The sequence below is a fragment of the Oncorhynchus mykiss genome, chromosome Y (genome assembly GCF_013265735.2).
Source record: "Oncorhynchus mykiss isolate Arlee chromosome Y, USDA_OmykA_1.1, whole genome shotgun sequence".
NCBI classification, from domain to species: Eukaryota; Metazoa; Chordata; class Actinopteri; order Salmoniformes; family Salmonidae; genus Oncorhynchus; species Oncorhynchus mykiss.
Window position 1 is genome coordinate 44,975,117 of NC_048593.1, and position 12,500 is coordinate 44,987,616.

Here is a 12,500-nt window from a genome sequence, read left to right on the forward strand (position 1 = left end):
AATCTAACTGCTTAACTATTTATCTGTACATGGAATTGTATTTGTTGTTTTCAAATCTTTAAAGGAAAATGCCACGGGCACTATCTGATGTGTGGAGACGTTTCATTGCAGATAATGTAGAAGGAAAAACTGTGTACATTTCCAAATACTGTGCCAAATCATATGTGAAGAATGCAACAAAGATGCAGAATCATCTGGCCAAGTGCATAAAGTTCCCTCAGCTCTCACAACAAGCAACCTCTGACAAAAGTCCCTCTACTTCTATTCGAGGTGAAAAGGATGAATCAGACACCTCATCGATAGCAACAACTCATGGTCCTCCTGGAATCAGAAGTTGTTTTGACTCAATGGAGGAACGTAGTCAGAGAGATGCTGATGAATGTCTTGCTCAAGCTGTGTATGCAACTGATCACCTCTGATGTTCACAGACAATGTGTATTGGAAGAGATTTCTGAATGTTCTTCGCCCAGCATACACCCCTCCAACCAGGCATGCTTTATCTACTAATTTGCTGGACCTTCACCTTCAAGTGAAGGTCAAGCCAATCATAGAGAAAGCAGACTATTGCAATCATCTCTGATAGGTGGTTGAATGTTCCTGGGCAAGGAACAATTAAGTACATCATCTCCACCTCAACAGACACACCAGTCTCTACATTGCAGATGAGCTGAAGGCAGTCAGTGTTCTGATCATTGTTACATTAACACTGTGAAACCCCAGTGTTCTGATCATTGTTTAGTAACAGAGGTGGTGGACATTAACACTGTGAAACCCCAGTGTTCTGATCATTGTTACATTAACACTGTGAAACCCCAGTGTTCTGATCATTGTTACATTAACACTGTGAAACCCCAGTGTTCTGATCATTGTTTAGTAACAGAGGTGGTGTACATTAACACTGTGAAACCCCAGTGTTCTGATCATTGTTACATTAACACTGTGAAACCCCAGTGTTCTGATCATTGTTTAGTAACAGAGGTAGTGGACATTAACACTGTGAAACCCCAGTGTTCTGATCATTGTTACATTAACACTGTGAAACCCCAGTGTTCTGATCATTGTTTAGTAACAGAGGTGGTGTACATTAACACTGTGAAACCCCAGTGTTCTGATCATTGTTACATTAACACTGTAAAACCCCAGTGTTCTGATCATTGTTTAGTAACAGAGGTGGTGTACATTAACACTGTGAAACCCCAGTGTTCTGATCATTGTTACATTAACACTGTGAAACCCCAGTGTTCTGATCATTGTTACATTAACACTGTGAAACCCCAGTGTTCTGATCATTGTTACATTAACACTGTGAAACCCCAGTGTTCTGATCATTGTTTAGTAACAGAGGTGGTGTACATTAACACTGTGAAACCCCAGTGTTCTGATCATTGTTTAGTAACAGAGGTGGTGTACATTAACACTGTGAAACCCCAGTGTTCTGATCATTGTTACATTAACACTGTGAAACCCCAGTGTTCTGATCATTGTTACATTAACACTGTGAAACCCCAGTGTTCTGATCATTGTTTAGTAACAGAGGTGGTGTACATTAACACTGTAAAACCCCAGTGTTCTGATCATTGTTACATTAACACTGAGAAACCCCAGTGTTCTGATCATTGTTTAGTAACAGAGGTGGTGGACATTAACACTGTGAAACCCCAGTGTTCTGATCATTGTTACATTAACACTGTGAAACCCCAGTGTTCTGATCATTGTTACATTAACACTGTGAAACCCCAGTGTTCTGATCATTGTTACATTAACACTGTGAAACCCCAGTGTTCTGATCATTGTTTAGTAACAGAGGTGGTGTACATTAACACTGTGAAACCCCAGTGTTCTGATCATTGTTTAGTAACAGAGGTGGTGTACATTAACACTGTGAAACCCCAGTGTTCTGATCATTGTTTAGTAACAGAGGTGGTGTACATTAACACTGTGAAACCCCAGTGTTCTGATCATTGTTTAGTAACAGAGGTGGTGTACATTAACACTGTGAAACCCCAGTGTTCTGATCATTGTTTAGTAACAGAGGTGGTGTACATTAACACTGTGAAACCCCAGTGTTCTGATCATTGTTACATTAACACTGAGAAACCCCAGTGTTCTGATCATTGTTTAGTAACAGAGGTGGTGTACATTAACACTGTGAAACCCCAGTGTTCTGATCATTGTTACATTAACACTGTGAAACCCCAGTGTTCTGATCATTGTTTAGTAACAGAGGTGGTGTACATTAACACTGTGAAACCCCAGTGTTCTGATCATTGTTTAGTAACAGAGGTGGTGTACATTAACACTGTGAAACCCCAGTGTTCTGATCATTGTTACATTAACACTGTGAAACCCCAGTGTTCTGATCATTGTTACATTAACACTGAGAAACCCCAGTGTTCTGATCATTGTTTAGTAACAGAGGTGGTGTACATTAACACTGTGAAACCCCAGTGTTCTGATCATTGTTACATTAACGCTGTGAAACCCCAGTGTTCTGATCATTGTTACATTAACACTGTGAAACCCCAGTGTTCTGATCATTGTTTAGTAACAGAGGGTTGGACATTAACACTTTGAAACCCCAGTATTCTGATCATTGTTACATTAACACTGTGAAACCCCAGTGTTCTGATCATTGTTTAGTAACAGAGGTGGTGTACATTAACACTGTGAAACCCCAGTGTTCTGATCATTGTTACATTAACACTGTGAAACCCCAGTGTTCTGATCATTGTTACATTAACACTGTGAAACCCCAGTGTTCTGATCATTGTTTAGTAACAGAGGTGGTGGACATTAACACTGTGAAACCCCAGTGTTCTGATCATTGTTACATTAACACTGTGAAACCCCAGTGTTCTGATCATTGTTTAGTAACAGAGGTGGTGGACATTAACACTGTGAAACCCCAGTGTTCTGATCATTGTTACATTAACACTGTAAAACCCCAGTGTTCTGATCATTGTTTAGTAACAGAGGTGGTGTACATTAACACTGTGAAACCCCAGTGTTCTGATCATTGTTACATTAACACTGTGAAACCCCAGTGTTCTGATCATTGTTACATTAACACTGTGAAACCCCAGTGTTCTGATCATTGTTTAGTAACAGAGGTGGTGTACATTAACACTGTGAAACCCCAGTGTTCTGATCATTGTTACATTAACACTGTAAAACCCCAGTGTTCTGATCATTGTTTAGTAACAGAGGTAGTGGACATTAACACTGTGAAACCCCAGTGTTCTGATCATTGTTACATTAACACTGTGAAACCCCAGTGTTCTGATCATTGTTACATTAACACTGTGAAACCCCAGTGTTCTGATCATTGTTACATTAACACTGTGAAACCCCAGTGTTCTGATCATTGTTTAGTAACAGAGGTGGTGTACATTAACACTGTGAAACCCAAAAGTGCATACTGGCATTTTTAATGTAAACGTTATTGATTGATGATCACTTCAGGAAATGTTTTAGTTTTTTTCTGGGAGAGTTGGAGGTCTGAAGCGGACGGTAATTGTATCTCTTCAACAGCGGTGGGATATTGGGAACATCCAGATTCAACAATTCTGTATTCAATACGCAATGAATATCACCAGAGATATCACCAGATCATTTAACGCCCTAGAGTCTGAAATAGTGGAACTCCTGACGATAGTTGAGACCACAGGACATCTAGGCCATATTCAGGCGTTCAAGAGGAAAAACAGCATCTCATTCGCCGACCTGCTGGGTATCAGAGCACAGGGGGCATTGGACGACCTGCTGGGTATCAGAGCACAGGGTGAGAAGTAGGTTTCAGGGAATCTCTGAAACGGATGCCTCATCCACATTTTTCTTTGGTTTAGTGAAAAAGAATGGACAAAGAATTATTCATTGCCTCAAATCAGCTGTTGGACAGGAGCCCAAGTGGAATTAGAAAGAGGACAGTGGAGTTCTATACTGAGTTCTACCAGTGGAATTAGACAGAGGACAGTAGAGTTCTATGCTGAGTTCTACCAGTGGAATTAGACAGAGGACAGTAGAGTTCTATACTGAGTTCTACAAGTGGAATTAGACAGAGGACAGTAGAGTTCTATGCTGAGTTCTACCAGTGGAATTAGACAGAGGACAGTAGAGTTCTATGCTGAGTTCTACCAGTGGAATTAGACAGAGGACAGTAGAGTTCTATGCTGAGTTCTACCAGTGGAATTAGACAGAGGACAGTAGAGTTCTATGCTGAGTTCTACCAGTGGAATTAGAAAGAGGACAGTAGAGTTCTATACTGAGTTCTACCAGTGGAATTAGACAGAGGACAGTAGAGTTCTATACTGAGTTCTACCAGTGGAATTAGACAGAGGACAGTATAGTTCTATGCTGAGTTCTACCAGTGGAATTAGACAGAGGACAGTAGAGTTCTATGCTGAGTTCTACCAGTGGAATTAGACAGAGGACAGTAGAGTTCTATGCTGAGTTCTACCAGTGGAATTAGACAGAGGACAGTAGAGTTCTATACTGAGTTCTACCAGTGTGAGTATAAAGAGAATAGAACAGTGACACAGCAGTTCCTTGATGGGCTCCCACAGGTGGCTGCAGGAGCTCAAGTTGAACTAGATCAACTGTTGTCTTTGCAGGAGCTACACACTGCATTAAAAGGCATGGAGAATGGAAGGGCGCCGGGCATTGATGGGCTTTCTGTTGACTTTTTTAAAAGTCATTTTGAGTGATGTTGGGAGAGGATTGGCTAGCAGTAGTTAACGATAGTTTGACCAGAGGGTTACTACTGCTAAGCTTCCGTCCAAGGCGTTGTCCAATAGGCTGAGGGATGTGATGGGGCAAATCTTACGGACCAGTCCTACTGTGTTCCCAGCAGGCAGATAGGGGATAACATTTCACATCATACAGACCAGTCCTACTGTGTTCCCGGCAGGCAGATAGGGGATAACATTTCACATCATACAGACCAGTCCTACTGTGTTCCCGGCAGGCAGATAGGGGATAACATTTTACATCATACAGACCAGTCCTACTGTGTTCCCAGCAGGCATATAGGGGATAACATTTTACATCATACAGACCAGTCCTACTGTGTTCCCAGCAGGCATATAGGGGATAACATTTCACATCATACAGACCAGTCCTACTGTGTTCCCAGCAAGCATATAGGGGATAACATTTCACATCATACAGACCAGTCCTACTGTGTTCCTGGAAGGCAGATAGGGGATAACATTTCACATCATACAGACCAGTCCTACTGTGTTCCCGGCAGGCAGATAGGGGATAACATTTTACATCATACACACCAGTCCTACTGTGTTCCCAGCAGGCATATAGGGGATAACATTTTACATCATACAGACCAGTCCTACTGTGTTCCCAGCAGGCATATAGGGGATAACATTTCACATCATACAGACCAGTCGTACTTTGTTCCTGGAAGGCAGATAGGGGATAACATTTCACATCATACGGACCAGTCCTACTGTGTTCCCAGCAGGCAGATAGGGGATAACATTTCACATCATACGGACCAGTCCAACTGTGTTCCTGGAAGGCAGATAGGGGATAACATTTCACATCATACCGACCAGTCCTACTGTGTTCCCAGCAGGCAGATAGGGGATAACATTTCACATCATACGGACCAGTCCAACTGTGTTCCTGGCAGGCAGATAGGGGATAACATTTCACATCATACGGACCAGTCCTACTGTGTTCCCGACCTGATTCTGGATTTTTTTTGGATGTCTTAATGGCTATTGGGTTGAATGCTGGTCTAATTTCAATTGATCGGGAAAAGTCATTTGACCGAGGGGTGAACATCAATACTTATGGGGCCACCTGGGAGGCTTTTGGTTTCAGCTCTGGGTTTATTGCCATGATCTGGGTGATATATGGTGACGTTGAAAGTTAACGGTGGCTTGAGTGCTCCTTTTAAAGTGTGTAGAGGAACTAGACAGGGGTGTTCGTTGTCAGGAATGTTATATGCCATCGTTATAGAGCCACTACTAAATAGCATTAGATGTCGCATTGACGGGGTGTACTTTTCAGAGGATACTCCTCCTATTCGTCTCTCAGCATATGCTGATGATGTAGTTAGTGAAAATCAAGCAGAGGTGGATATTTTGAGTCTCGTGATTGATCGGTTTAAGGGAATATCCTCTCAAAGGTAAAAAATGGTGCTTTACAGATTGGGAAATGGCTTGGAGGGGATCATGGCTTTTCCAAGGGGGGTTAGAATGGTGTAAGGGAGGTTTGAAGTATCTTGGGAGTGTACCTAGGGGATGAGAGGACAATGGGGGGAAATTATTGTAATTGTAATGGGGTTGTAATGGTGGAAGTACATTGTATGTCCTATAGGGGGCGCCCTATTATTGTCAATAATGTGGTTGCCTCTGCACTGTGGCATCGGTTGTCATGTTAAGATCCACCATCTGGCCTTCTGGCAGAGATACAGGCAATTATTGTAGATTTATTTGGGGATAAATATCACTGGGTTCCACAAAGTGTTTTGTATTTGTCAGAAGAGGAAGGGGGGACAAGGTCTTGTACATCTTGATAGTAGGGCTGCTGCTTTCCGGTTTCACTTTATTCAAAGGTTCCTTTATGGACCAGAAAATGAGGTGTGGAGAGGGGTGGCAGGTCTGGTATTACAGCAGGATTTCTAGGGATGGAGAACCTCTGTTTTACAGAGGCCGCCTTAGTGTCGTCTGGACACCTTCATTATACTCCAAACCCTAAGGCTGAGTCAGTGCATTGGCTGCTGGAGGAACCTCTGGTGTATTGGGGCAAGACTGGATGTGACAACTGAAGCTGTTCCACATTTCTCCAACATGCTACTGAAGGGCAAAATCATCACCCTAAGGAAGTTAATGGACATGGCTGGGTTAGCAGATGTTATTGGTCACATACACATGGTTAGCAGATGTTATTGGTCACATGGTTATCAGATGTTATTGGTCACATACACATGGTTAGCAGATGTTATTGGTCACATACACAGGGTTAGCAGATGTTATTGGTCACATACACAGGGTTAGCAGATATTATTGGTCACATACACATGGTTAGCAGATGTTATTGGTCACATACACATGGTTAGCAGATGTTATTGGTCACATGGTTATCAGATGTTATTGGTCACATGGTTATCAGATGTTATTGGTCACATGGTTAGTAGATGTTATTGGTCACATGGTTAGCAGATGTTATTGGTCACATGGTTAGCAGATGTTATTGGTCACATGGCTAGCAGATGTTATTGGTCACATGGCTAGCAGATGTTATTGGTCACATGGCTAGCAGATGTTATTGGTCACATGGCTAGCAGATGTTATTGGTCACATGGCTAGCAGATGTTATTAGTCACATGGCTAGCAGATGTTATTGGTCACATGGTTAGCAGATGTTATTGGTCACATGGTTAGCAGATGTTATTGGTCACATGGCTAGCAGATGTTATGGGTCACATACACATGGTTAGCAGATGTTATTGGTCACATACACATGGTTAGCAGATGTTATTGGTCACATGGCTAGCAGATGTTATTGGTCACATGGTTAGCAGATGTTATTGGTCACATACACATGGTTAGCAGATGTTATTGGTCACATACACATGGCTAGCAGATGTTATTGGTCACATGGCTAGCAGATGTTATTGGTCACATACACATTAATACGAGTGTAGCGAAATGCTTGTGCTTCTAGTTCCGACAGTGCAGTAATATCTAACAAGTAATCTAACATTTTCACAACAACTACCTTATACACACACACAAGTGTAAAGGAATGAATAAGAATATGTACATGTAGATATATGGATGAGCGATGGTACAGAACGGCATAGGCAAGATGCAGTGGATGGTATAGAGTACAGTATATACATATGAGATGAGTAATGTAGGATGTGTAAACATATGAAGTGGCGTTGTTTGATGTTGGAGATGGGTGTCCTTTTTGTAATATCAGAGAAACTATTTGTCACTGTTTTAGGGATAAAAACTATTTTTGAAATACTAGAGTCTTGTTTTACAGCTGTAGGGGAGATTTTCAATAACACTGTTTTTATTTGGGTGTTTCAAGCAACAGAAAGGAAAATGGCAACTGTTAAATTGTATTTTTGGGGATAAGCTAAGATGTCAATTTTTCTGAGTAGGAAAAATAAGATAGACAGGGAATATGGTAATGATGTAAGATGTGTTTTTTTTTTTAAGGATTAGTAAAAGGGACCATGAAAGCGGATTTTGAGTTTTTCTCTGCTGTTAAAGACGTTGTTTGAGGAGAATTCGGTTTATGAAGGAGCGGTATGTTTTGTGGAGGGAAATTATTTCTTGTTGATGAAATAATACTTTTTTTAACATTTTATTTTTATTTAAGAATGACATCTTTTGTTGTTTAATTTCTGAAAAGGCAGTGTGCCATTTTATGTTAATACTTGAGTATAAAAAACTCACACTCTGTCTGTCTGTCTGTCTCTCTGTCTGTCTCTCTGTCTGTCTCTCTGTCTCTATCTCCGTCTCTGTCTGTCTCTATCTCTGTCTGTCTCTCTGTCTGATGTGAGCTAAGCTCTGGTAGTGTTGACCTGTTAGAGGGGCTCACAGCAGGGTCTTAGACGACCCCATACAGAGCGTGCTCACACACACGGCGTTGGAGCACAGCTAAGCCCCCAGGAACTTGGTAGGGAGTCCACCCTTGGACGAATAAATGTCAGAAAGGGATGCTTTCTCTCTCTCTCTTCCTTTCTTCTTCAGCCTCCCCTCTCTCTCCTATCTGCGTGAGCGCTGCAGGGGTAAGGATGGCCATGCTGCAACACTTGGAAACCCCATCTCTGTTTAGCCTCTTATCTCAGCCCTGTCTAAATCCCACAGCTGCTGTGCTGTTCAACTCCTTACAGCGTAGAGTAGGGAGGTATTTCATCTAGAAACACTCCACAATACACCTTCTCCATTCAATTTACATCTGAATTATGACCGGTTATAAATAATGTCTTTGTCAGGTTGTCTTTTTGTCAGGTTTTAACTGGTTATAATGTCTGTCAGGTTATAACTAGTTATGTCTTTATGTCAGGTTATAACTAGTTATGTCTCTGTCAGGTTATAACTGGTTATGTCTCTGTCAGGTTATAACTGGTTGTAATGTCTGTCAGGTTATAACTGGTTGTAATGTATATGTCAGGTTATAACTGGTTGTAATGTCTATGTCAGGTTATAACTGGTTGTAATGTCTATGTCAGGTTATAACTAGTTATGTCTCTGTCAGGTTATAACTGGTTATGTCTCTATCAGGTTATAACTGGTTGTAATGTCTATGTCAGGCTATAACTGGTTATGTCTATGTCAGGTTATAACTGGTTATGTCTCTGTCAGGTTATAACTGTGTCCAGTTGATGGCCATCATGGAGCATGCGTACTACGGCAGCTTTGGATACCAGGTCACCAACTTCTTCGCTGCCTCCAGGTAACACACACACAACCTCCAGGTAACACACACACACAACCTCCAGGTAACACACACACACACAACCTCCAGGTAACACACACACAACCTCCAGGTAACACACACACAACCTCCAGGTAACACACACACACACACACACACACACACACAACCTCCAGGTAACACACACACACAACCTCCAGGTAACACACACACACACCCACACAACTTCCAGGTAACACACACACAACCTCCAGGTAACACACACACACACAATCTCCAGGTAACACACACACACACAATCTCCAGGTAACACACACACACACAACAACCTCCAGGTAACACACACAACCTCCAGGTAACACACACAACCTCCAGGTAACACACACACAACCTCCAGGTAACACACACACAATCTCCAGGTAACACACACACACAATCTCCAGGTAACACACACACACACACACAATCTCCAGGTAACACACACACAATCTCCAGGCAACACACACACACAACCTCCAGGTAACACACACACACACACACACAATCTCCAGGTAACACACACACACACACACACACAATCTCCAGGTAACACACACACACACAATCAATCTCCAGGTAACACACACACACACACAATCTCCAGGTAACACACACACACACACAATCTCCAGGTAACACACACACACACACACAATCTCCAGGTAACACACACACACAACCTCCAGGTAAAACACACACACACAATCTCCAGGTAACACACACAATCTCCAGGTAACACACACACACACAATCTCCAGGTAACACACACACACACACACACACACAATCTCCAGGTAACACACACACACACACAACCTCCAGGTAACACACACACACACAACCTCCAAGTAACACACACACACAAACGCCAGGTAACACACACACACACACACTCACACACAACCTCCAGGTAACACACACACACACACACAATCTCCAGGTAACACACACACACACAATCTCCAGGTAACACACACACACACAATCTCCAGGTAACACACACACACACACACACAATCTCCAGGTAACACACACACACACACACACAATCTCCAGGTAACACACACAATCTCCAGGTAACACACACAATCTCCAGGTAACACACACACAATCTCCAGGTAACACACACACAATCTCCAGGTAACACACGCACACAATCTCCAGGTAACACACACACACACAATCTCCAGGTAACACACACACACACACAATCTCCAGGTAACACACACACACACAATCTCCAGGTAACACACACACACACAATCTCCAGGTAACACACACACACACAATCTCCAGGCAACACACGCACACACAATCTCCAGGTAACACACACACACAGCCTCCAGGTAACACACACACACACACACACACACACACACAATCTCCAGATGATAACACACACACACACACAATCTCCAGGTAACACACACAGACACGCACACACAGCCTCCAGGTAACACACACACACACACACAGCCTCCAGGTAACACACACACACACACACACACACAATCTCCAGATGATAACACACACACACACACACAATCTCCAGGTAACACACACACAATCTCCAGGTAACACTCACACACACACAATCTCCAGGTAACACACACACAGACACGCACACACAGCCTCCAGGTAACACACACACACACAGCCTCTAGGTAACACACACACACACACACACACACACAGCCTCTAGGTAACACACACACACACATCCTCTAGGTAACACACACACACACACACACAGCCTTAGAGCCACACACACAGCGCGAGTCCCCTGTGCGGGCAGCTCGAGTCCCCTGTGCGGGCAGCTCGAGTCCCCTGTGCGGGCAGCGCGAGTCCCCTGTGCGGGCAGCTCGAGTCCCCTGTGCGGGCAGCGCGAGTCCCCTGTGCGGGCAGCTCGAGTCCCCTGTGCGGGCAGCTCGAGTCCCCTGTGCGGGCAGCGCGAGTCCCCTGTGCGGGCAGCTCGAGTCCCCTGTGCGGGCAGCTCGAGTCCCCTGTGCGGGCAGCGCGAGTCCCCTGTGCGGGCAGCTCGAGTCCCCTGTGCGGGCAGCTCGAGTCCCCTGTGCGGGCAGCTCGAGTCCCCTGTGCGGGCAGCTCGAGTCCCCTGTGCGGGCAGCGCGAGTCCCCTGTGCGGGCAGCGCGAGTCCCCTGTGCGGGCAGCTCGAGTCCCCTGTGCGGGCAGCTCGAGTCCCCTGTGCTACGGGAGGAGATTTGATTGGTCAATGCAGGGCTGTGCATCTGAGTTCTTTACGCTGTAGACCTGCAGAATTTGAAATGTACGTTTTCTGTCTCACGACTCATAAAACGTAACTCTCTTTCTCTCTCCATGATCTGAAGATGCTTTCAACAAAACAATGTTCTTTACTAATGTTTACCCCTGTAACCCCCACCCTACCCGCCCGTCCGTCCGCGCCTCCCTCTTCCTCTCCCCCTTCTCTCCACCGCCCCCACGCCTCTCTCCAGTCGGTTCGGCACCCCTGAGGACCTGAAGAGGTTGGTGGACACCGCCCACTCTTTGGGGATCACCGTCCTATTGGATGTGGTACATAGCCACGCCTCCAGTAACACGGCTGACGGGCTGAATAAGTTTGACGGGACAGACTCCTGCTTCTTTCACTCTGGGCCTCGGGGACACCATCCACAGTGGGGCTCACGCCTCTTCAACTACCAGAGGTACGGAAACACACGTCCCCTACACACTCAGACACATAGTTACCTACACTCAGACACATAGTTACCTACACTCAGACACATAGTTACCTACACTCAGACACATAGTTACCTACACTCAGACACATAGTTACCTACACTCAGACACATAGTTACCTACACTCAGACACATAGTTACCTACACACTCAGACACATAGTTACCTACACACTCAGACACATAGTTACCTACACACTCAGACACATAGTTACCTACACACTCAGACACATAGTTACCTACACTCAGACACATAGTTACCTACACACTCAGACACATAGTTACCTACACACTCAGACACATAGTTACCTACACACTCAGACACAT

At 44.1% G+C, this 12,500-nt stretch overlaps 1 protein-coding gene across 2 annotated transcripts in view; it reads left to right on the plus strand.

Annotated features, from left to right (window-relative positions):
- The window catches only part of gbe1a (glucan (1,4-alpha-), branching enzyme 1a), a 165,364-nt gene that overhangs the window by 56,741 nt on the left and 96,123 nt on the right, over positions 1 to 12,500 (plus strand). For both annotated transcript variants that reach the window (XR_005040523.1, XM_036968271.1), the window contains exons 6-7: positions 9,348 to 9,438; positions 11,932 to 12,141. Coding sequence is in view for 1 of the 2 variants with exons in the window: in XM_036968271.1 (XP_036824166.1) it covers positions 9,348 to 9,438; positions 11,932 to 12,141 (301 nt within the window). In the remaining variant the exon portion in view is untranslated. The remainder of the gene's footprint in view (positions 1 to 9,347; positions 9,439 to 11,931; positions 12,142 to 12,500) is intronic.